Source organism: Entelurus aequoreus, linkage group LG13 (genome assembly GCF_033978785.1).
Source record: "Entelurus aequoreus isolate RoL-2023_Sb linkage group LG13, RoL_Eaeq_v1.1, whole genome shotgun sequence".
Classification (NCBI taxonomy): domain Eukaryota; kingdom Metazoa; phylum Chordata; class Actinopteri; order Syngnathiformes; family Syngnathidae; genus Entelurus; species Entelurus aequoreus.
In genome coordinates this window covers 27857157-27884434 of record NC_084743.1, presented here as the reverse complement: position 1 = coordinate 27884434, position 27278 = coordinate 27857157, and the positions used below count along the sequence as shown (strand labels likewise).

Genomic DNA, 27278 nt, shown 5'->3' with positions numbered 1-27278 from the left:
TTGGATTCCACACTTTCTCCTTTTTCTATTGTGGATCACAGATTTGTATTTTAAACCACCTCGGATACTATATCCTCTTGAAAATGAGAGTCGAGAATGCGAAATGGACATTCACAGTGACTTTTATCTCCATGACAATACATCGGCGAAGCACTTTAGCTACGGAGCTAACGTGATAGCATCGGGCTTAACTGCAGATAGAAAGAAAATAAATAAACCCCTGACTGGAAGGATAGACAGAAAATCAACAATACTATTAAACCAGACCTGTAACTACACGGTTAATGCTTTCTAGCCTGGCGAAGCTTAACAATGCTGTTGCTAACGACGCCATTGAAGCTAACTTAGCTACGGGACCTCACAGAGCTATGCTAAAACTTTAGCTATCCACCTACGCCAGCCAGCCCTCATCTGCTCATCAACACCCGTGCTCACCTGCGTTCCAGCAATCGACGGAGCGACGAAGGACTTCACCCGCGGTCGGCGGCTAGCGTTGGATAGCGCGTCTGCTATCCAAGTCAAAGTCCTCCTGGTTGTGTTGCTGCAGCCAGCCGCTAATACACCGATCCCACCTACAGTTTTCTTCTTGGCATTCTTCATTGTTCATTAAACAATTCGCAAAAGATTCACCAACACAGATGTCCAGAATACTGTGGAATTTTGCGATGAAAACAGAGCTTTTTGTATTGGACACAATGGTGTCCGAATACTTCCGTTTCAACGATTGACGTCACGCGCATACGTCATCATACATAGACTTTTTCAACCGGAAGTTTCGCGGGGAAATTTAAATTGCACTTTATAAGTTAACCCGGCCGTATTGGCATGTGTTGCAATGTTAAGATTTCATCATTGATATATAAACTATCAGACTGCGTGGTCTGTAGTAGTGGGTTTCAGTAGGCCTTTAATGGTGCATAACCGCCACCTACTGTATTGGAGTGTGAACCAGAATTCCCTCCCTTCTCTTTCCCTCACATTCATACAGTACATATCTTACTAAACTTCATTCAATAAACAAGTCTCTTCTAGAAATTTCGCTAAAACATTTTGGTTGCTTCTTAGAGTATCCTCCTTTTGGCCATGTCTTCTAACTTCCTCTCTTACTTTTCTCCTTTCTCTGTATTTCCCACAATGAAGGATTGTATGTTCCACTGTCTCTACCTCATTGCAGCTGCGTCATAATCCTGTCGGGTGTATACTTATAAGGTGCAATGTCCTATTCAGTCTGGAATGTCCTGATCTAATGTGTGATGTGATTCCTTCCTCTTCTGTGCTGCCCCTTACAGTTCCTCCCGGTCCTGATGTGTTCTGTATTGCATACGAGTATCTTCCTGTTGTGCTCAGGTCCCAATGTGATTGTCATTCTTTCTGAATATTTTCTTTAGTTAATGGTTTTGCCCCCGTCTTGCTGAGAGGTACCACTCTGAACTGCCTAAGCATCAGGTTTTGCTTTGCCAGCAGATCTGCCAATTCATTGCCCTTTAAGCCTGTGTGAGCTGGAACTCATAGGAACCTTACACTGGTATTAACCCTCCCAAGCCTGAACAGGATTTCATATATGTCATTGACTATATCTTGTTGGCTTTGTGACCAAAAAGTGTTGAATAGAGATTAACGCTGACCTTGAGTCGGAGAAGACCACCACATTTTTTTTACCTGTGACTTTTCATCCCACTGTGGTGCTGCTGTGATTGATGGTGAACATTTTGTTCCTTAGTCACATTAATAACCCGTTTTTTAAGTCTGTCTTACAAATGTTCGATTGTGGAGACGTTCCCAGATTACAAATTAAAGGCCTCCTGAAATGAGATTTTCTTATTTAAACGGGGATAGCAGGTCCATTCTATGTGTCATACTTGATCATTTCGCGATATTGCCATATTTTTGCTGAAAGGATTTAGTAGAGAACATCGACCACAAAGTTTGCAACTTTTGGTCGCTGATAAAAAAGCCTTGCCTGTACCGGAAGTAGCGTGACGTCACAGGTTGTGGAGCTCCTCACATCTGCACATTGTTCACAATCATGGCCAGCAGCAGCGAGAGCGATTCGGACCGAGAAAGCGACGATTACCCCATTAATTTGAGCGAGGATGAAAGATTTGTGGATGAGGAAAGTGAGAGTGAAGGATTAGAGGGCAGTGGAAGCGATTCAGATAGGGAAGATGCTGTGAGAGGCGGGTGGGACCTGATATTCAGCTGGGAAAGACTAAAACAGTAAATAAACACAAGACATATGTATACTCTATTAGCCACAACACAACCAGGCTTATATTTAATATGCCACAATTTAATCCCGCATAACAAACACCTCCCCCCTCCCGTCAATATAACCCCCCAATACAAATCAAACACCCGCACAACACACTCAATCCCACAGCCCAAAGTACCGTTCACCTCCGCAAAGTTCATACAGCACATATATTTCCCCAAAGTTACGTATGTGACATGCACATAGCGGCACGCACGTACGGGCAAGCGATCAAATGTTTGGAAGCCGCAGCTGCGTACTCACGGTACCGCATATCCAACTCAAAGTCCTCCTGGTAAGAGCCTCTGTTGTCCCAGTTCTCCATAGGCCAATGGTAAAGCTTGACTGTCATATTTCGGGAATGTAAACAATGAAACACCAGCTACGTGTTTGTGTTGCTGCAGCCGGCCGCTAATACACCGCTTCCCACCTACAGCTTTCTTCTTTGCTGTCTTCATTGTTCATTAAACAAATTGCAAAAGATTCACCAACACAGATGTCCAGAATACTGTGGAATTTTGCGATGAAAACAGACGACTTAATAGCTGGCCACAATGGTGTCCCAAAATGTCCGCTACAATCCGTGACATCACGCGCAAACGTCATCATACCGAGACGTTTTCAGCAGGATATTTCGCGGGAAATTTAAAATTGCACTTTACATGTGTTGCAATGTTAAGATTGCATCATTGATATATAAACTATCAGACTGCGTGGTCGGTAGTAGTGGGTTTCAGTAGGCCTTTAAATCACGCCCCACCCTCCCCAAAAGTATTATAATTTATCTTTTGAAAATGTGCACTGTTTAAATATATAGCTTAAATCATGAAGCAGAGGGGAAGGAGGTTGACTTTTACTGTATAAAGTCTAAAGTACGGCCACCTGGCTGTGACGTCATGACGTTGCCAGCCTGCAAAACCCCGCAAACAGAGGCATCTAAAACTGCTTGCGAGCTCACGCCAAAATGCATGAATCTTATCATTTGACGCTTTGGCATTGTTTGACACGAGTATCCAACTTTGTAACATGTATAAGTCAGAAAAGACTTAAAAGCCTACTGAAATGAATTGTTTTTATTTAAACGGGGATAGCAGATCCATTCTATGTGTCATACTTCAACATATTTTTGCTGAAAGGATTTAGTAGAGAACATCGACAATAAAGTTCGCAACTTTTGGTCGCTGATAAAAAAAAGCCTTGCCTGTACCGGAAGTAGCGTGACGTCACAGGTTGAAAGGCTCCTCACTTTTCCCCATTGTTTACACCAGCAGCGAGAGCGATTCGGACCGAGAAAGCGACGATTACCCCATTAATTTGAGCGAGGATGAAAGATTTGTGGATGAGGAACGTGAGAGTGAAGGACTAGAGTGCAGTGCAGGACGCATCTTTTTTCGCTCTGACCGTAACTAAGGTACAATGACTCATTGGATTCCACACTCTCTCTTTTTTCTATTGTGGATCACGGATTTGTATTTTAAACTACCTCGGATACTATATCCTCTTGAAAATGAGAGTCGAGAACGCGAAATGGACATTCACAGTGACTTTTATCTCCACGACAATACATCGGCGAAGCACTTTAACTACGAAGCTAACGTGATAGCATCTGGCTTAACTGCAGATAGAAAGAAAATAAATAAACCCCTGACTGGAAGGATAGACAGAAGATCAACAATACTATTAAACCATGGACATGTAACTACACGGTTAATGCTTTCCATCCTGGCGAAGCTTAACAATGCTGTTGCTAACGACGCCATTGAAGCTAACTTAGCTACGGGACCTCACAGAGCTATGCTAAAAACATTATCTCTCCACCTACGCCAGCCAGCCCTCATCTGCTCATCAACACCCATGCTCACCTGCGTTCCAGCGATCGACGGAGCGACGAAGGACTTCACCCGATCATCCGTACGGTCGGCGGCTAGCGTCGGATAGCGCGTCTGCTATCCAAGTCAAAGTCCTCCTGGTTGTGTTGCTGCAGCCAGCCGCTAATACACCGATCCCACCTAAAGCTTTCTTCTTTGCAGTCTTCATTGTTCATTAAACAAATTGCAAAAGATTCACCAACACAGATGTCCAGAATACTGTGGAATTTTGAGATGAAAACCGAGCTTTTTGTATTGGATACAATGTGTACGAATACTTCCGTTTCAACGATTAACGTCACGCGCATACGTCATCATACATAGACGTTTTCAACCGGAAGTTTAGCGGGAAATTGCACTTTATAAGTTAGCCCTATTGGCATGTGTTGCAATGTTAAGATTTCATCATTGATATATAAACTATCAGACTGCGTGGTCGGTAGTAGTGGGTTTCAGTAGGCCTTTAATTCATCATAAGTCCCCTTTAATGGCTATGTTTTCTGCAGCATATTCTAGTGAGACTCCATTTTCTAAGGTTTTCTTGAAAATGTTATTTTTTTAAATATGACAAATATGTGTTTCCCTTTTTAGGTACATTGGCACAATCAAAATAATTGATTACCTGGCCATTCAATCAGCTAGTTGTTTGTGACTTCTTTTTAACTGAGTTGTTAATGCTAAACAATCCTACATTTATAACAATTTTAGCCTGCTGCGATAATGAATATAACTTTGTTGTTCTCTGTTTGATTTCTCTCAGGTCTCTCAGTAGACTATACAGCCAACAAGCTTTACTGGATTAGTTCAGCCAATAACACCATCAACAGGTGCAATCTGGATGGAACAGGACTGGAGGTACTGGAAAATCTGAAGAAGGAGCTTACGAAAGGCACTGCTTTGGCCGTGATAGGTGAGTTTGCATTTGATTGTCAAAGGGGAGAAGTCTGAATGTTCAGCAATTACATCTATATAAGGGGCACATATAATGATTGTGAGTGAGATACAGTCTGGTGTGCCGTGGGAGATTATCTAATTTCACCTATTTGGGTTAAAAATATTTTTTGCAAACCAGTAATTATAGTCTGCAAATGATGTGTTGTGCTGTCTAGAGCTCGGCAGAGTAACCGTGTAATACTCTTCCATATCAGTAGGTGTCAGCCGGTAGCTAATTGCTTTGTAGATGTCGGAAACAGCGGGAGGCAGCGTGCAGGTAAAAAGGTGTCTAATGCTTAAACCAAAAATAAACAAAAGGTGAGTGCCCCTAAGAAAAGGCATTGAAGCTTAGGGATGGATATGCAGAACAAAACTAAAACTGAACTGGCTACAAAGTAAACAAAAACAGAATGCTGGACGACAGCAAAGACTTACTGTGGAGCAAAGACGGCGTCCACAATGTACATCCGAACATGACATGACCATCAACAATGTCCCCACAAAGAAGGATAAGAACAAGTTAAATATTCTTGATTGCTAAAACAAAGTACAAACGTAGATGTGGGAAATATCGCTCAAAGGAAGACATGAAACTGCTACAGGGAAATACCAAAAAAAGAGAAAAAGCCACCAAAATAGGAGCGCAAGACAAGAACTAAAACACTACACACAGGAAAACAGCAAACAAGTCAAACAATGGGTGCTGAAAACAATCAGCACCCATGAAAACCAAGAAACACAAAACAGCAAGTGAATCAAAACCTAAATAAACGCAAACAAACTATGATCCGGGTAACGGATCATAACAAAAACATCAGATTTGAAGCACTAAAACAGCGTTTAGACGGGGTGTCCATACTTTTTCCAGCAAGGGACGCATACAGAAAAATTGAAGGCTCTAGGGGCACTTTGTACTTTTTTGTACATTCAAGACCCGAAAACCTCTTACATGCCAGTTATTATTGTTTTTTTTAAATGTTGTATGATTTCCTGTGCAGTGCTTTTATTTGTTGTTGCACATCCTTTTTTTCTCCATTTGCCAGCTGAGCGCTGGCGCCGTCACCTGTCCTTGGTTGCCAATTGGAATGCTTTTGGGGACTGGATTATGTTTTGCTTTTTACCTCAACGTTGTACCTTTGCGCTTCATACGTCTATTTTCCATGTGTGCACCTGCCTTTCCCTGGTAAAGAAGACTTATTTTCTGCACTTGTCTGCCGTCTCTGCATAACGTAACAAAAACTAATACAATGCAGTTGAATCAATTATTCTTATTACTATTTTTTTATCAATATTAGTATGTTTATTACATTATAAGGCTTAGCACACTCAAAATCTTACCAGGGCCATTCTTTTCTGCACTTGCCTGCCGTCTCTGCATCCCGGAGTGCATACATAAAACGAAATGTAACAAAAACTAATACAATGTAGTTGAATCAATTATTCTTATTATGATTCTTTATCAATATTAGTATGATTATTACATTACAAGGCTTACCACACTTAAAATCTTACCATTACCATTATTTTCTGCACTTGCCTGTCGTCTCTGCATCCCGGAGTGCATACATAAAACGAAACGTAACAAAAACTAATACAATGTAGTTGAATCAATTATTCTTATTATGATTCTTTCTCAATATTAGTATGATTATTACATTATAAGGCTTAGCACACTCAAAATCTTACCATTGCCATTCTTTTCTGCACTTGCCTGCCGTCTCTGCATCCCGGAGTGCATACATAAAACGAAACGTAACAAAAACCAATACAATGTAGTTGAATCAATTATTCTTATTACGATTATTTATCAATATTAGTAAGATTATCACATTACAAGGCTAAGCACACTTAAAATCTTACCATTACCATTAGTTTCTGCACTTGCCTGCCGTCTCTGCATCCCGGAGTGCATACATAAAACGAAACGTAACAAAAACTAATACAATGTAGTTGAATCAATTATTCTTATTACGATTCTTTATCAATATTAGTATGATTATTACATTACAAGGCTTAGCACACTCAAAATCTTACCATTACCATTCTTTTCTGCACTTGCCTGCCGTCTCTGCATCCCGGAGTGTGTAACGTAACACAAACTAATACAATGTAGTTGAGTCAATTATTCCTATTACTATTATTTATCAATATTAGTATGATTATTACATTATAAGGCTTAGCACACTCAAAATCTTACAATTGCCATTCTTTTCTGCACTTGCCTGCCGTCTCTGCATCCCGGAGTGCATACATAAAACGAAACGTAACAAAAACTAATGCAATGTAGTTCAATCTATTATACATCTTAAAATGAGTCTTTATCAATACTTATTATTATTGATATTTAGCTTTAGCAAACTCAATATCTTACCATATCTTGCAAGAAATGTGTACATATGTTAATCAAACACCATGTAAAAGACGCACAGGTCAACAGCAATTTTGTTTTTCAGGTCCCATTTTGGGGGAAATTGGTCTGGTTTAATTTTTCCTAAGCAAAAATTGTATTTTGTCGGCATCGCGGGCCAATTAAAAACGAGCTGCGGGCCGCAAATGGCCCCCGGGCCAAACTTTGGACACCCCTGGTTCAGCCAATATCCGATCCGGCTCACTTGAGGGCAAACAAATCAGATTTGATGCTTGCTTTTAGCAGCATTTATGTGACTGCATGACAGTGTTATTATATGCGCATGCCGAGATTATAATAAAATAACACTTCATCCTACCTTATTTGAGATTCCTCCCCCTCTGGCTGAGAGCTTGACTTAATGTCTCAATATGTACATCCAGCTCACTGGGACGTCAAGATGGAGCTCGACTGCAAAACCCAGCCAACAGAGGCATCAAAAACTGCGTAGAACCTCATGCCAAAATGCATGAACCATATGATTTGACGCTTTGGCATTGTCACAACATTTATACGTCAGAAAAGATGACATTCATCATAGGTTCCTTTTAGCCCAATTCAGTGGTTTTGGGAATGTGTTATCCAACCAATCCAAACAACAGTAATACTTTGTATTATCAGAAGAAGGGTGGTGTGATATTTGGTTAGGATGTCTGCCTTATAGCCAGCTTCCATGTGCATGTTCTCTATTCACCATGCAAGCCTACATTTTCTCTGGGTACTGCGAATTCCTCGCACAGTTCCAAAAAATTGCATGTTAGGTTAATCGAACTCTTAATTATCTATATGCGTGCGTATGAATATCTGTTTGTCCATGTTCCCTCTGATTGACCGGCGAGCGGTCAAGGTTGTGCCTCAGCCTCTCATCAGGATGAACACATAATATGCGGTAGAAAACCAATTAACTTAAATCATCTGAAGAAGCAGATGTACAGTATAATGCAATTGAGCAGTGATTCATTTCCTTAAAGGCCTACTGAAATGACGTTTTTTTATTCAAACGGGGATAGCAGATCCATTCTATGTGTCCTACTTGATCATTTAGCGATATTGCCATATTTTTGCTGAAAGGATTTAGTAGAGAACATCGACGATAAAGTTCGCAACTTTTGGTCGTTGATAAAAAAAAGCCTTGCCTGTACCGGAAGTAGCGTGACGTCAAAGTTTGAAGGGCTCCTCACATTTCCCCATTGTTTACAATGCAGCGAGAGCGATTCGGACTGAGAAAGCGACGATTATCCCATTAATTTGAGTGAGGATGAAAGATTTGTGGATGAGGAACATGAGAGTGAAGGACTAGAGTGCAGTGCAGGACGCATCTTTTTTCGCTCTGACCGTAACTTAGGTACAAGCTGGCTCATTGGATTCCGCACTCTCTCCTTTTTCTATCGTGGATCACGGATTTGTATTTTAAACCACCTCGGATACTATATCCTCTTGAAAATGAGAGTCGAGAACGCGAAAAAGGACATTCACTGTGACTTTTATCTCCACGACAATACATCGGCGAAACACTTTAGCTACGGAGCTAACGTGATAGCATCGGGCTTAACTGCATATAGAAACAAAAGAAAATAAGCCCCTGACTGGAAGGATAGACAGAAAACCAACAAAACTATTAAACCATGGACCTGTAAATACACGGTTAATGCTTTCCAGCCTGGCGAAGCTTAACAATGCTGTTGCTAATGAAGCCATTGAAGCTAACTTAGCAACGGGACCTCACAGAGCTATGCTAAAAACATTAGCTATCCACCTACGCCAGCCAGCCCTCATCTGCTCATCAACACCCGTGCTCACCTGCGTTCCAGCGATTGACGGTGCGACAAAGGACTTCACCCGATCACCGATGCGGTCGGCGGCTAGCGTCGGATAGTGCGTCTGCTATCCACCTCAAAGTCCTCCTGGTTGTGTTGCTGCAGCCAGCCGCTAATACACCGATCCCACCTACAACTTTCTTCTTTGCAGTCTTCATTGTTCTTTGAACAAATTGCAAAAGATTCACCAACACAGATGTTCAGAATACTGTGGAATTTTGAGATGAAAACAGAGCTTTTTGTATTGGGACACAATGGCGTCCGAATACTTCCGTTTCAACGATTGACGTCACGCACATACGTCATCATACATAGACGTTTTCAACCGGAAGTTTAGCGGGAAATTTAAATTGCATTTTATAAGTTAACCCGGCCGTATTGGCATGTGTTGCAATGTTAAGATTCCATCATTGATATATAAACTATCAGACTGCGTGGTCGGTAGTAGTGGGTTTCAGTAGGCCTTTAACCTCTATTTTATAAAAAAATATATATTTGCTGTCAAAGGATTAGTTAACTTTAACATCCCTAATAGAATACAAGATTGCTTTTATTTAATGTTACTTTTATGTTATGCTCAGTCTGGGGTGTTGCATCATCTGTAAAGAAAAAACACCTTTTTGGTTTTTATGTCGAGCCAAAATTTAAAAAAAAACCAATGTAATTTCCCACATTAATGGAATGAACTTACTCTTGTGTTCTCTTTTACGTAACTTTCTAACCTTTGAATACTTTTCAATTCCGCGCTGCTGCAATCCTAAAAAAATTACTATTAACCAATGAATGCAATTAATTTGCTAGTGCTGGTAATGAGATGAGAGAAACACACTGTTTGAAGATATATGTATATAGTAATGTACACTATATTGCCAAAAGTATTTGGCCACCTGCCTTGACTCACATATGAACTTGAAGTGCCATCCCATTCCTAACCTATTGGGGTTCAATATGATGTGGGTCCACATTTTGCAGCTATTACAGCTTCAACTGTTCTGGGAAGGCTGCCCACAAGCTTGCGGAGTGTGTTTATCGGAATTTTCCACCATTCTTCCAAAAGCGCATTGGTGAGGTCACACACTGATGTTGGTCGAGAAGGCCTGGCTCTCAGTCTCCGTTATAATTCATCTCAAAGGTGTTCTAACGGGTTCAGGTCAGGACTCTGTGCAGGCCAGTCAAGTTAATCCACACCAGACTCTGTCAATTAATGTCTTTATGGACCTTGCTTCGTGCACCGGTGCACAGTCATGTTGGAAGAGGAAGGGGTCCACTCCAAACTGTTCCTACAAGGTTGGGAGCATGGAATAGTCCAACCTTTTTTTGGTATCCTGGAGCATTCAAAGTTCCTTTCACTGGAATTAAGGGGCCAAGCCCAACTCCTGAAAAACAACCCCACATCATAAATGGAAAAGTGTGATTCATCACTCCAGAGAACGTGTCCAGTGGCGACGTGCTTTACACCACTGCATCTGACGCTTTGCATTGGACTCGGTGATGTATGGCTTAGATGCAGCTGATCGGCCATGGAAACCCATTCCATTAAGCTCTCTGCGTACTGTACGTGGGCTAATTGGAAGGTCACATGGAGTTTGGAGCTCTGTAGCAACTGACTGTGCAGAAAGTCGGCGACCTCTTTGCACTATGTGCTTCAGCATCGGCTGACCCCTCTCTGTCAGTTTACGTGGCCTACCACTTCATGGCTGAGTTGCTGTTGTTCCCAAACTCTTCCATTTTCTCATAATAAAGCCGACAGTTGACTTTGGAATATTTAGGAGCGAGGAAATTTCACGACTGGATTTGTTGCACAGGTGGCATCCTATGACAGTTCCACGCTGGTTAATCACTGAGCTCCTGAGAGCGGCCCATTCTTTCACAAATGTTTGTAGAAACAGTCTCCATGCCTAAGTGCTTGATTTTATACACCCAGGCCAAGTGATTAGGACACCTGATTCTGATCATTTGGATGAGTGGCCTAATACTTTTGGCAATATAGTGTATATATGTATGCCACATCATATTTTCATTGTTTGGACACCTCTTACCTGAGCTTGACTATGTTCAGATCGGTCTGATATAGAAACCACTTTAATATTGTAATCACAAATAGAAGCCAAAAGAGAAGGTGACATTGAATAATGACATGTAGCAGCATATTAGCAGGTACAGCACAACAGTAGATTCAAGTTTGCTCGTCTCCTTCAATCACAATTAATGCAGAGGAAATTGTTTGATGTAATAGCGTGAACAGCATCAACTTTGAAACAACGACTTTTCACTGTGCTCTGACAGTACAGTACAGGCAAAGTGTAAAAATTACTTACACTCATCCGTCATCCAATACTTTGCAGGCCAATTTGTATGATGATATCATTGTCCTTAATCTGTCATGCCATGTTTTGGGCTCATCTACTGGGTCGGTGGACATAGTTTTGCTTGTCCACAATGTAGTACTATTACATTTTAGTTTGGCACTCAAATGGGACAAGCGGTATAAAATGGATGGATGGATACAAATTATGGGCCACTCATACACAAGACTTCTAAAGGACCCTCCATGCCACCCCAAACTCGATGTCACCGCCCCCTACGCACACACTTAGTATGTTTACATGCAAGAACATAACAATTATTGCATGGATTTGTTTGAAACCAGCTTTTTAACTTTTTTAAAGATAGGGTTAACATATCTAGATCATATGTACATAAATACCCTAAATTATTTGGTTTATATATAAATATATGTATATATACATATATGTAAATACTGTATATATGTGTGTAAATATACAGTCATGGTCAAAAGTTTACGTACACTTGTAAAGAACAAAATGTCATGACTGTTATGAGTTTCCAATCATTTATACAACTCTTATTTTTTGTGTGATAGAGTGATTGGAGCACATACGTGATAGTCATAAAAAAACATTCATGAAGTTTGGTTCTTTTATGAAATTATTATGGGTCTACTGAAAATGTGACCAAATCTGCTGGGTCAAAAGTATACATACAGCAATGTTAATATTTGGTTACATGTCCCTTGGCAAGTTTCACTGCAATAAGGCACTTTTGGTAGCCATCCACAAGTTTCTGGCAAGCTACTGGTTACATTTTTGACCACTCCTCTTGACAAAACTGGTGAAGTTCAGCTAAATTTGTTGGTTTTATGACATGGACTTGTTTCTTCAGCATTGTCCACACGTTTAAGTCAGGACTTTGGGAAGGCCATTCTAAAACCTTAATTCTAGCCTGATTTAGCCATTCTTTACCACTTTTGACGTGTGTTTGGGGTCATTGTCCTGTTGGAACACCCAACTGTGCCCAAGACCCAACCTCCGGGCTGATGATTTTAGGTCGTCCTGAAGAATTTGGAGCTAATCCTCCTTTTTCATTGTCCCATTTACTCCCTGTAAAGCACCAGTTCCATTGGCAGCAAAACAGGCCCAGAGCATAATACTACCACCACCACGCTTGATGGTAGGAATGGTGTTCCTGGGATTAAAGGCCTCACCTTTTCTCCTCCAAACATATTGCTGGGTATTGTGGCCAAACAGCAACATTTTTGTTTCATCTGACCACACAACTTTCCTCCAGAAGGTCTAATCTTTGTCCATGTGATGTCAGATGAAACAAAAATTGAGCTGTTTGGCCACAATACCCAGCATTTGTTGTTTTTTTTTTTGTTTTGAAGTCCAAACCCCTCTCTATTGCGCTTCACGCACTCTATTAACCAGTAGAAAGGTCGTTTTTTTTGCCATTCTTCCTCTCCATGCACGGCAGCATGTGGATGAAAAAAAAGTACAGTTTTTTTTTCAAAGGCGGTATTGTATTGTTTTTAATTCATTAGTACCACGGTACTTTATTAATACCGTACAGCACTAATTCACCATGTAAAGTATGAGATTAGCTGATACATATAGGATTATCATCAGTGGATGATACCAATCATAGTAATACATCATTATTAATATCTCCTGGGGGTTATGTCTACCCCTGTCTTCAAAAACTAGTGACGACTCTGTTTGCAACTATATTTAAGGGTCTTCGAACGCACCACAGTTACAGTATGTGCAATGAGACGAAAAAGTGCAACTTATACGAAACTTTCTTCTATGGTGCCCTCATTTAGATGTATTATGATTTTACCTTTCTAATTTATTTTCCAAGGTGAGTTTTAATGCGTTTAGTGAAGCGTTCGAAATTGGGTTTGTTGCTATCCAGGTGGAATGAACCATTTTGTCAAATTTAATAGGGGGTGTATGTAGTCTTACAAATTGGTAATTTGATTCAAGGGATCTTATTATGAACCGTTGTGCAGTGCAGTTCTACGGCACTGCAAACGACAATATTTGCATTCAATCCACTTTGATTGTGCAGATAAAGCTAATGTTGTGAGTCGAGTGTGCGTGTGTGTATTTCAAACTAGTTGGTTACCATTTAAACAGATGGAACATTGTTCAACAACAGCTGTGTTCTTAACCGTCCTATCATGACCAATTTGTTGGTGATGTTTGAAGTAGTTAAGGTTCATTCAGTGCAGCTTGATGTGTAAACAAGGCGAGTTTGATTCCTATTAGAAAGAGAGTGTCCCTCACACAGCAGGAGACAAGCAGGCATAGAATAACTGAACAGAGGGAAATCAATGTGTCATTATGTCGCAGATTGCCGCAGGATAAAATCAATTCATTTTGCCTTTAGTGCAAGGGCGGGATGGCTGGGAAAACGGTATTAATGTTTTTTGCAGTAGGTTGATGCACTATACGGACGTCCTATGGCTCTGTAATAATTGGATTGGCTCGAGGCGTAGGTGAGGGTCTCGCTGTAGAAGGTAGGCCATTCATCAGCCTCGACTTTCCGGCACTCAAACAGGCAGTTGATGTGGAAATTGAATATGATGTGCCACGAGCGAAAAATCACAACGAGCCAGGGGGCCCAACGGCATCAAATTAACATAGGGGGCAGAGCTAACCGAGGCGTACATGACTTCCAGGGGTCAAGTGTTGTGTAAACTTCTTGTCAACAGACACTAGCACTCAAGACAAGTTTATTTCTTGTAAAAGATTACACTGGACCTCAAAGCTCTTGATTTAAATGGGAATTGTCCCTTTATGCATGAAATAGTAAAGACCAAAAGAATGCCTGACTCTGAAAATATACACTATATTGCCAAAAGTATTTGGCCACCTGCCTTCACTCACATATGAACTTGAAGTGCCATCCCATTCCTTAACCCATAGGGTTCAGTATGATGTCGGTCCACTTTTTGCAGCTATTACAGCTTCAACTCTTCTGGGAAGGCTGTCCACAAGGTTGCGGAGTATGTTTATAGTAATTTTCCACTATTCTTCCAAAAGCGCTTTGGTGAGGTCACACACTGATGTTGGTCGAGAAGGCCTGGCTCTCAGTCTCCATTCTAATTAATCCCAAATGTGTTCTATCGGGTTGAGGTCAGGACTCTGTCCAGGCCAGTCAAGTTCATCCACATCAGACTCTGTCATCCATGTCTTTATGGACCTTGCTTTGTACACTGGTGCACAGTCATGTTGGAAGAGGAAGGGGCCCGCTCCAAACTGTTCCCACAAGGTTGGGAGCATGGAATTGTCCAAAATGTGTTGGTATCCTGGAGCATTCAAAGTTCCTTTCACTGGAACTAAGGGGGCAAGCCCAACTCCTGAAGAACAACCCCACACCATAATTCCTACTCCACCAAACTCTTCCATTTTCTTATAATATAGCCAACAGTTGACTTTGGAATATTTAGGAGCGAGGACATTTCACGACTGGATTTGTTGCACAGGTGGCATCTTATGACAATTCCACGCTGGAAATCACTGAGCTCCTGAGAGCGGCCCATTATTTCACAAATGTTTGTAGAAACAGTCTCCATGTCTAAGTGCTTGGTTTAATACACCTGTGCCAAGTGATTAGGACACCTGATTCTGATCATTTGGATGGGTAGCCAAATACTTTTGGCAATGCAGTGTATATTTCTAAACATGTTTGATTTTGGTTGCTAAAAATGTTAACAAAAAGTGGATGAATGGATGGACCAACCAATTATGCTCTTTACTAACCAAACTTACTTACCAAGGTTGACACAATGTTGTCTGGGACAGTTTTATAGTTAAAAAAAAACAACTGAACTATAAGCCAAATAAAAACTAAAATGTCCTGTCTTCTCTGGGTATTTTTGAAGGTGGAATTGACATATTAACATTTCTTTCCTCACACAGAACTCTGCATGGTTCAAATATGCCCTCTGTTGATGGGATAAAAGTGGCTGACAGCTGCAAAATAGAAATATCAAAACAACACAATATTGACATTTCCGTGGACTCGTATTATGTTTTGTAATGACCCAGTGATTTTGGTTACAGGCGGTAAACTGTGGTGGGCAGATGACGAATCTGCACAGCTGGGAACTGTCAACAAGAGGGATGGACGGAACTTTGTGATTCTGAGAAACAAGACTGGCGGGGTGGTTCACATGAAGGTGTACGATCAGGATGGTCAGAAAGGTGAGCTCTGATATGAGTTGCGTTTACATATAGAGATGCAATTCAGTTCAAATCACCACAATACTGTTTGGAACAGTAAACCTATACATATCGGATTAGTAATAACTGCATCAGGTATGTCAATATTATCAGATTAAAACAACGTGACAGAGTAACCTGCCAATGAATTTAAAAAATAATAATAAAGCTCCACATAAACAAATAAATATGGAGGACATCTGGAATCTGTGGTTTCTCATTGACATCTCGCTGTTTGGAACATATTAACTTTTTTTTTCCCCTCACGCTGAAACCATGACTTTCTGTAGACCAGGGCTATTCAACTGGAGGCTAGGGATGTCCGATATTCCGATACTGTCCAACTCTTTAATTACCGATACAGATATCAACCGATACCGATATCAACCGATACTGATATATACAGTCGTGGAATTAACACATTATTATGCCTAATTTGGACAACCAGGTATGGTGAAGATAAGGTCCTTTTTTAAAATATTAATACAATCAAATAAGATAAATAAATTAAAAACATTTTCTTGAATAAAAAAGAAAGTAAAACAATATAAAAACAGTTTCATAGAAACTAGTAATTAATGAAAATGAGTCAAATTAACTGTTAAAGGTTAGTACTTCTAGTGGACCAGCAGCACGCACAACCATGTGTGCTTATGGACTGTATCCCTTGCAGACTGTATTGATATATAATGTAGGAACCAGAATATTAATAACAGAAATAAACAACCCTTTTGTGTGAATGAGTGTAAATGGGGGAGGGAGGTTGTTTGGGTTGGCGCACTAATTGTAAGTGTATCTTGTGTTTTTTATGTTGATTTAAAAAAAACAAAAAAACCTGATACCGATAATAAAAAAACGATACCGACAATTTACGATATTACATTTTAAAGCATTTATCGGCCGATATTATCGGACATCTCTACTGGAGGCCTAACCTATCGTTACTATAACAATCTACAGGGTTAATATAGTTGGCTTCTCTTTCTTCCCCTCCATGTATCTGCTTTCTTTTGTATTTGAAGTAATCATTACAAATATGTATTGTTGCATTTGAAACAATTGTATTGTTGATAATAGAGGTAATTATTGTTATTATTCATTATCAATAGTGCTATTTCTATTGGTATTTGCATTGCTCCATTTGTAGTGTAATAATGCTCATTGTCATTTCTGTACTATTAATATTTATTTCACTAACTGCTTCTTTGCTATCAAGTTTACCATCATGTTTGTACATATTCTATTTGCTGATGTTGTTCTGTTGTTGTTGTTGTTGTTGTTGTTGTTATTGTTATTGTTGTGTTTGCCGTTGTTGTTGTGTCTCTGTCTTATCCCCCTCCTGTCCCCGCAATTTCCCCCTCTGTCTTCCTTTTTTTTTCTCTTTGTACCCCCTCCTGCTCCGGCCCGGCTGCACCAAATAATAATATAAATCCATTTAATGAAGTCAAAAACAAATAAGGCAACGAGAGAAGTATCCCACACTTCTCTTTGGTAAAGTACATTTTGTACAGCCGATAACAACTGGAGGCCCGGGGGCCAAATTTGTCCCTCGGAATGACACTAAACCAGCCCCCAAATTCAGTTTAAAACTTGTGAGACAAACATTTTTGCAGCAAATTCCTAAAAACTTGCCAGAAAACAAAGAACACTGGGGTCCAGACTTGTGATTTCCATAACTGAGTCGTTCCCTAAGGCACCCCTTTAAGTCTTTCAAGTCTCCTTTTTTGGCAATTACCAATATTTTTGTAATGTGATTTATGGTGTTGCTGTAGTTTGTTTACTTCAATTTCTTTAGTTATACAAGTGGTGTTCCTCAACCTTCACTTTTAGGTCCTCTCTTTTTATTATTTGGTCTACTCCATATCACCCCCATTTTATCTAGTCTTCATTGACTTCCAGTTTAAATTTCGCATTGAATTTAAAATTTGAGTCCTGCCATTCCGTGCGTTGCACGGTGGGGCCCCTAAGTACATCACTGACTTGCTAAGCCCCGACTCTACAAGGCGCAGCCTCTGGTCTTCAGGCCAGGGTCTTCTAAAGATCCCCAAAACTCGTTTTAAAACCCGTGCAAACCTGGCATTCCAGGCTATAGCTCCCAGACTAAGGAACAATTTGCACCAGTCCCTCCATGATCTTGACTGTGTTGAAACTTTTAAGAAACATTTCAAAACTTCTCTTTTTAGTAAAACTTTTAGTTAATGCACCTTTTAACTATCAATTTGAATCCACTTTGTATCATTTTTATGATGTTGCCACTGTTGTTTTACCGTATTTTTCGGACTATAAGTCGCAGTTTTTTTCATAGTTTGGCCGGGGGTGCGACTTATACTCAGGAGCGACTTATGTGTGAAATTATTAACAAATTACCGTAAAATATCAAATAATATTATTTAGCTCATTCACGTAAGAGACTAGACGTATGAGATTTCATCGTATTTAGCGATTAGGAGTGACAGATTGTTTGGTAAACGTATAGCATGTTCTATATGTTATAGTTATTTGAAAGACTCTTACCATAATATGTTACGTTAACATACCAGGCACGTTCTCAGTTGGTTATTTATGCGTCATATAACGTACACTTATTCAGCCTGTTGTTCACTATTCTTTATTTATTTTAAATTGCCTTTCAAATGTCTATTCTTGGTGTTGGGTTTTATCAAATAAATTTCCCCAAAAATGCGACTTATACTCCAGTGCGACTTATATATGTTATTTTCCTTCTTTATTATGCATTTTGGGCCGGTGCGACTTATACTCCGGAGCGACTTATACTCCGAAAAATACGGTAATTGAATTGTTGTTTTACTTTACCTATGTTTTGTACAGCGCTTTGTGATTGTATCTGAGAAAAGCGCTTTATAAATAAAATGTACTTACTTACTTACTTACTGTTCAACTGGTGGCCAACGATTTCATTTAAAAAAACTTTTGAGAGAATGCCTTTTTTGCATCAGACTCCTAAAACATTCATGTGCCATCATAAAGATGATCTTTGACTAGATTTTTTGCAGAGGGTCCCTCAAAACAGCAAAGCACTCCTGTAACTGACAAAATAAATAGACCCAAATCAAATGCGTACTGTGGACGAGACTGGTTCTCCAGAATGTAGAAAATAAAAATGATAGTGAGCGAAGAAGTCTGACTCTTCAATCCTTAGCTTTTTGGAAATGTGGCCCCCAAAACAATTTAGTTGAATATCCCTGGTGTAGACCAATCAACAAACTGTCGTACTTCGTAGCTTCAACCCTCACGGTATTGATAGTAATGATAGCAATGATGTATTGTACTGAATAGTATTGCCCTAACGTAAACTGGGCTTTTCTAATATCAACTATGCACTTACCACTTTACCAGAATTATAGACTTAGACTTAGACTTAGACAAACTTTAATGATCCACAAGGGAAATTGTTCAACACAGTAGCTCAGTTACAATGATGGAAAGTGTAAGGATATTTATATTATTGTTTGATGTTTGGTTACCTTTCAGGAAGAAACCTCTGCCACGTAAATAACGGTGGATGTTCGCAGCTCTGTTTTCCGACCTCTGAGAGCACCCGGAGCTGCTCTTGCACTGTTGGATACAACCTGAGAAGTGATCGCGTGTCGTGTGAGGGTAAGTTTTCCAATTAGAATGACTGCTGTTGTGCTATGAAGTGATTTTTTTTCTACAACAGTAATACACATATTATTTATTGCCATTTGTTATCAAAATAATTATGGCTCAAAAAATAATAGTGTCTGTTCCACATAATCAGTGCCATTTGTGTGTTGTACCCTATGTATAATCTATTTTTTTACCTCTAAATCTGAATACAGACATATTGAATTATTCAAAATGTGTATGGGCCCATCTCTGCCAAATGTATTTCATTTTCTACAAGGTTCCTAAAATCCATGAGTGCCGAATTCAGTACTTTTTTAAGTACCAACTGAGGTCCGTCGGTACTACTCGATAAAGGTTCACGTTAAATCGAATTGTGTCATATTTCAATACCGTTGTTGCACGTGACGTCACGTCTGGTTGCCAACTTGGCACCGGCTCAAACACTTGGCCGGGAGACAAACAGTCAAGCACTCAGAGCGGACTTTACCTTTTTGGTAATGTTCCAATTTTCCATCCCAACAAAGCAAGAACAGGGCACTGTTTTTTTTCAAAATATGCTATCTCAATACTAATTTACATTGAATTTTCCATTGACATGCTACCGATTAGCATTAGCAATACTACGTGGTGATTTCAGCACCTCTAAACCTACAATTTAAAGGCCTACTGAAATGATTTTTTTTAATTTAACGGAGATAGCAGATCCATTCTTTGTGTCATACTTGATCATTTCGCGATATTGCCATATTTTTTCTGAAAGGATTTAGTAGAGAACATAGACGATAAAGTTTGCAACTTTTGGTCGCTGATAAAAAAAAAGCCTTGCCTGTACCGGAAGTATCGTGACGTTGCAGGTTGAAAGGCTCCTCACATTTCCCCATTGTTTACACCAGCAGCGAGAGCAATTCGGACCGAGAAAGCGACGATTACCCCATTAATTTGAGCGAGGATGAAAGATTTGTGGATGAGGAACTTGAGAATGAAGGACTAGAGTGCAGTGCAGGACGTATCTTTTTTCGCCCTGACCGTAACTTAGGTAAAAGGGCTCATTGGATTCCACACTTTCTCCTTTTTCTATTCTGGATCACGGATTTGTATTTTAAACCACCTCGGATACTATATCCTCTTGAAAATGACCGTCGAGAACGCGAAATGGACATTCACAGTGACTTTTATCTCCACGACAATACATCGGCGAAGCACTTTAGCTACGGAGCTAACGTGATAGCATCGTGCTTAAATGCAGATAGAAACAAAATAATTAAGCCCCTAACTGGAAAGATAGACAGCAGATCAACAATACTACTATCAGTAAACACCGAACCAAACACTGGACCTGTAACTACACGGTTAATGCTGTGCCGCCTGTCGAAGCCTAGCAATGCTGTTGCTAACGACGCCATTGAAGCTAACTTAGCTACAGGACCTCGTCAGAGCTATGATAAAAACATTAGCTATCCACCTACGCCAGCCCTCATCTGCTCATCAACATCCGTGCTCACCTGCGTTCCAGCGATCGACGGCGCGATGAAGGACTTCACCCGATCATCGATGCGGTCGGCGGCTAGCGTCGGATAGCGCGTCTGCTATCCTCAAAGTCCTCCTGGTTGTGTTGCTGCAGCCAGCCGCTAATACACAGATCCCACCTACAGCTTTCTTCTTTGCAGTCTCCATTGTTCATTAAACAAATTGCAAAAGATTCACCAACACAGATGTCCAAAATACTGTGGAATTTTGCGATGAAAACAGAGCTGTTTGTATTGTGATACAATGTGTCCGAATACTTCCGTTTCAACCATTGACGTCACGCGCAAACGTCATCATACATAGACGTTTTCAACCGGAAGTTTCGCGGGAAATTTAAAATTACACTTTATAAGTTAACCCAGCCGTATTGGCATGTGTTGCAATGTTAAGATTTCATCATTGATATATAAACTATCAGACTGCGTGGTCGGTAGTAGTGGCTTTCAGTAGGCCTTTAAACACTTTGTAGGGCTCAACAAAGGAAAAAACTGGCACATTCAACCTAATAGTCTATAAACTACTGTCATCTAACATCTTGGAATTGCAACTAAGTCTACTACAGGGGATCTCAAACTTTTTTCACCAAGTACCACATCAGAAAAAAACTTGGCTCTCCAAGTACCACCATAGAAACCAACATTAAAATCTAGTAGCGTAGTAGGCCTAAGTATTAAAAACAAAGCATAGGTTTTATTTAACAAGTATATTTACTATTTTTGGCCACTGTAACGTTACACAAGTTTGAACAGTAACAGTGTATTTGAGGATCCCTGGTCTACTATATAATACAGTACAATGCAATGTTTTCAATGAAAGACAGAAGTGTAAGAAATCATGAATAGCACAGTTCAAAGTTAATAGTTTTTTGTTTTTTTATAAACATCCATCCATTATTTTTTTTTAATTGAACACGCACAAATTAAGTACCAAGAATTGGTACCGTTGAGTACTGGTATTGATTCCCAGGCACTGGGAATAGGTCCCCTATCAATTTAAATATGAGAGGTACCCATCCCTCGTTCCTAAGATGATGACTCATTTGAGTGGCTGGACTTGTTGTTGTGAGTTTGTTGATTCAAAGCACATTACCGTGATTCAACAATAAAAAAAATGTTTTAACTACATCAAACAAATAATGTATGTGACTACATTAAAAGCACGTATGCACACACATCATTAAAATCAATTTAGTGTGTCTGTGTGTGGAGTCGGACTATGGATTAGGTAAAGCACGTAAATATGAACCAGTTCTAGGGTTTTGTATATCCTTTCTGAAGGATTAAAACTCTTATATTTCACGGTTCCAAGTCCGATTTTAGGAAGAGGGGATAAGCAACAAATGCTATTTTCACTGTGTCCAAAGTAGTTTAAAAATATTCAGGACACTTTGCGTAGTAAAAAATGTTTTTTTATTGTTAACTTCATCATGCATTTATAGCCTACGTTTAATTTCCTGAGATCGCAAATGGCAGCGATTCCGTGTAATGGCCCATTTAGGAAATGTTTAGGTTTACTCTAATGTACATATTCATTTATGTTGTCTTTGTTGGTGTTTATCATAGGCGTCGACTCATTTCTGATGTATTCCATCCATGAGGGTATACGAGGACTTTCACTGGACCCAAATGACAACACTGAAGCCCTCATGCCCATTGCAGGCACACTGTTTGCTGTGGGTGTGGACTTTCATGCAGGTTGGATACTTTAATTTTCTTGAGTTGTCTGTCAGTGATTTATTCAATGTTTCCAATTTTTACTTGAATATAAGATACTAAGATGTGACCTTTACCCAAACGCTACCATGAAGTGTTTGGTTAGCCAACTTTGCTTTTAAACATAATAACAAACATAAAAGAATGCAATGCAGCATCACAAATGTGTGTTTCCACTAAAACAGAAGAACCACAATGTAAAGAATATGCATAATTATGACTTAAATCATGTTAAAACAAACTGATTTAATTATTGTGAATAATTTTGTGAACAGCATCTGTTTTCAATGAATTTATTAAGTATGACACTTTCTACGTGTTCATTTTTATTTTTTTTTGGAATTGATAAAAATCACTTTGATGACCCAAACAGACACATAAGGTTTAAAAAGCTGTGTGATTTTGCAATGCATTGTGGGACTTGGTAGACATACTTGCTGGATAACTGAGAGACTAGTCAGGATAGAGCAGGGGTCGGCAACCCGCGGCTCCGGAGCCGCATGCGGCTCTTTGACCACTCTGATGCGGCTCAGCTGCATACTTGCCGACCCCCCGATTTTCCCAGGAGACTTGTGGATCTCAGTGCCTCTCTAAGAAAACTCCAAGGGCAATTATAATCCTATTTTCACTCTAATTACTAAATAAAGGGCGTGCCCTAAATGCACCGCAGTAATTGTCCTCTACAGCATTTACAAACAGCGTGCCAGCCCGGCCACATGTTGTATGTAGCTTTTACTTGCACACATAGGAGACAGCAAAGCATACTTACTCATCAGCCACACAGCTTACACTGACGGTAGTGTAACACAACACAACCAATACCCAGAATCCCATGCAGCCCTAACTCTTCCGGTCTAGATTATACACCCCTGCTACCACCAAACCCCCCCACACATCAACCCTCCCCCCTCCGTGCGTCGGTTGAGCGGAAGAGTTAGGGCTGCATGGGATTCTGGGTATTTGTTGTGTTGTGTTTATGTTGTGTTACAGTGCAGATGTTCTCCAGAAATGTGTTTGTCATTCTTTTTTGGTGTGGGTTCAAAGTGTGGCGCATATTTGTAACGTAACAGTGTTAAAGTTGTTTTTGTACGGCTACCGTCAGTGTAAGCTGTGTGGCTGTTGAAGTAGTACGCCTTGCTGTCACTTACGTGAGCAAGCTGAAGCTGCATTCTACATGTGGTCGAACAGGTACACTGTTTGGGCAGACTGTAGAGGGCGCCAAAAGCAGTGCCATCACGACCTGATATTCGGGAGTCTCCCGGAATTAATGAGAGGATTGGCAAGTATGACGCTATCAAGCGCCATTCATTCAGAACTCGCGGGCCGCACTAACATCAAATTTCCATTTTAAGGTGCGTGCCGGTGCGTGTGTCTGAGACCCCTGGTTAACATAGCACAAAGCAATTTAAGCTTTGTATGCGGTGTTTTTCGTTTTAAATTTAATTTTGTTTTTTGTGGCTCCCATTATATTCTTTAATTTGTGAAACTTGCCAAAATGGCTCTTTGAGTGGTAAAGGTTGCCGACCCCTGGGATAGAGGGACTGTTAAATGCATCCTGGACGACAACCAACGCTACCCATCCGACCTGATGGACTTTGAGAGGTGTTGCAAACAGCAATGGGCGAAACTGTCCAAAGATAGGTGTACCAAGCTAGTGGCATCGTATTCATAAGATTTGAGGTTGTAATTGCTGCCAAATGTGCATCCACAATGTATTGAAGATAGGCTGTAAATACTTATGTACATGTTATTTTTTTTTGTATTTTATTTTTGATACATTTGCAAAAAAAAACTTCTAAAAACATTGTCGGGGTATTATCTGTAGAATTTTAGGACAAACATGAATTATGTCCATTTTGGAATAAGGCCATAACATAACAAAATGTGGAAAAATAGTCAAGTGCTGTGAATACTTTCCAAATGCACTGCAGCTGTATCTGTTTTCAATGAATTTCTACATATTCATGTTCACCCTGTAAATTTGATAAAGAAGCAGTTGGATGATCCAAGCAGACACATAAGTAAACATATACAATAAGAAGCTCTAATTCAGGGGTGTCAAACTCATTTTAGATCGCGGGCCACATGGAGAAAAATCTGCTCCAGACTGGTAAAATCATGGCATGATAACTTAGAAATAAAAACAACTTCAGATTGTTTTCTTTGTTTAAAAATAGAACAAGCACATTCTGAAAATGTACAAATAATAATGTTGTTGTTTTTTTTTTTACACTTACATGTTGGGGTTATTAGTATTCTTTCTTTATTTGTCGTTATTTATACTTTCTGAATAAATTATGTGATAATATTCATCAGTCAACTCATTGGTGTTAATTTTAAATCCATCAAGTTAAAAAACATTAATATCAAAATCAAATTACAGGTTGTTATTTATGTAGTTTGCTCATTTTCCTCGATTGGTGCACTAACATGTGTTTTTTTTTTTTTTTTTTTTTTTTGACATATTTAGCATAATCTACAAAGATACAAATAATTGAAATTGCGACATCTAGTGGACACATTTAGAACAGCAGTTTCTTTCGCTCCAAAATGTCCGCTCATTTTTATACTTAGCAAACTCATCCTGTGGGCCGGATAAAACCTGTTCGAATCAGGCCCGCATGTTTGACACCCCTGCTCTATTTGGTGCCTTTTTATTAATGTCACCATATAAGACCTTGAAGGGTACTGTAGTTCTGAATCACCGAACAAAATGTGTTCCAAGTAGAGTCTCTTGTGCTCAAAAGGTCGAATGTAATTTCCTTTCATGCTAATATGTTTCCTTTCGAATGTTGGTTATATTGTTTTGTTACGTTAAAACGCTGTCTTTATCGCATGTCTTTATTCCGTCGAACCTCTGCGCTTTAAAACAAACAGGTCAACATATCGGTCTGATTAGTTACACTTGTCAAAATCTTTTGAATAATGGTCTGGGGGCTCATGCATCATAGCAGAAGGCGTAATCACATAACATTACAGGTAAGCCTGAGCATGAATAACAGCGAGCCTCTGAAACAATTCTCATACGAAGCAATTCCCAAGATATCGCATCAAGGAACTGCGACGTGTATGGCTAAGCAATAAGCAAATAGCGTGTGCTGTGATTTCTTACATCGCAGCTCGCCTCTAAAATATAGATGGTAGAAATGATAGATGTTCTGCAAAGACAGATGCTATAGGTTGCACGTGCTCCCATGCACAGTATGTAAATGATTACTAGAGCTATACAAAGGATATTACAAATGAACTGAACACTGAAGCACATAATGTGGCTATTTATTGCTTTCCGGCTATACTGTGTGTTGGTCCAATAAAAAAGAAGACATGTATATCATAGCAAGGACTGAATAAGGTAGATTGCCTGCAGATAAAATACACTGCAAAGGAAGTAGTACTGGAAGGGGCAGAATTTAAATTGGTAATAATTTTTACTTTACCATCATCATTGTTTAGGATTGTTCTGGTATACAGTTGTTTTTTGTTTTACTTTGACATGACAATGGTGTTAAGTGTTGCACGCCATGACAAATGTTACTGTATGGTGTCATATACTCTATAGTAAATTAGAGTTTTCCACTACAAACAACTGTTTATTATAGAACATAACAAATACCTTAGAACAGGGCTCTCAAACTTGATTTAAATGGATTGCCATAAAATCTAACTACTAGCCGCCAAACGTGTGTGGGCCACAATTACACTAAACTATTAATTTAATCGAGGGCAACAAAATATGGGCCGTGAGTTTGAGACCCTACCTTGAAAGGATCATATAATTATTTTCTTTCTACATTTAAAACAAATCATTGTGGTCTACTTATCATCTAATCGTGTTTTTGCTTGAAATTTTGCACATAATATTTTCACAGACCATTTTCAGGTTGCTTTATGATCGTCTCTTCAGGATGCACCTTTTTGTGGGTGGTCTTATTTACGTGCCTCCACTTTGACTGCGTCTTCTCCCTGTCAGCTAGGTAGTTTTTAGAGCTTACATATCAAGTTTAATGACAGATTAAAGGCCTACTGAAATGAATTTTTTAAATTTAAACGGGGATAGCAGATCCATTCTATGTGTCATACTTGATCATTTTGCGATATTGCCATATTTTTTGCTAAAAGGATTTAGTATAGAACAACGACGATAAAGTTCGCAACTTTTGGTCGCTGATAAAAAAAAGCCTTGCCTATACCGGAAGTAGCATGACGTCAGAGGAGGAAGGGCTGCTCACATTTCCCCATTGTTTACAATGCAGCGAGAGAGATTCGGATCGAGAAAGCGACGATTACCCCATTAATTTGAGCGAGGATGAAAGATTTGTGGATGAGGAACGTTAGAGTGAAGGATTACAGTGCAGTGCAGGACGTATCTTTTTTCGCTCTGACCGTAAATTTGGTACTAAGGTTCATTGGATTCCACATTTTCTCCTTTTTCTATTGTGGATCACGGATTTGTATTTTAAACCACCTCGGATACTATATCCTCTTGAAAATGAGAGTCGAGAACGCGAAATGGACATTCACAGTGACTTTTATCTCCACGACAATACATCGGTGAAGCACTTTAGCTACGGAGCTAGCGTGAAAGCATCGTGCTTAAATGCAGGAAGAAACAAAAGAAATAGGC

The 27278-nt window shown here is 39.7% G+C and overlaps 1 protein-coding gene across 1 annotated transcript in view; it reads left to right on the top strand.

Moving 5' to 3' along the window:
- LOC133663276 (low-density lipoprotein receptor-related protein 1B-like) overlaps positions 1–27278 on the top strand; it is an 872326-nt gene that overhangs the window by 558774 nt on the left and 286274 nt on the right. Inside the window, 4 exon segments of the mRNA XM_062067630.1 lie at positions 4880–5029; positions 15648–15788; positions 19299–19424; positions 22505–22636. Coding sequence (XP_061923614.1) covers positions 4880–5029; positions 15648–15788; positions 19299–19424; positions 22505–22636 — 549 coding nt within the window.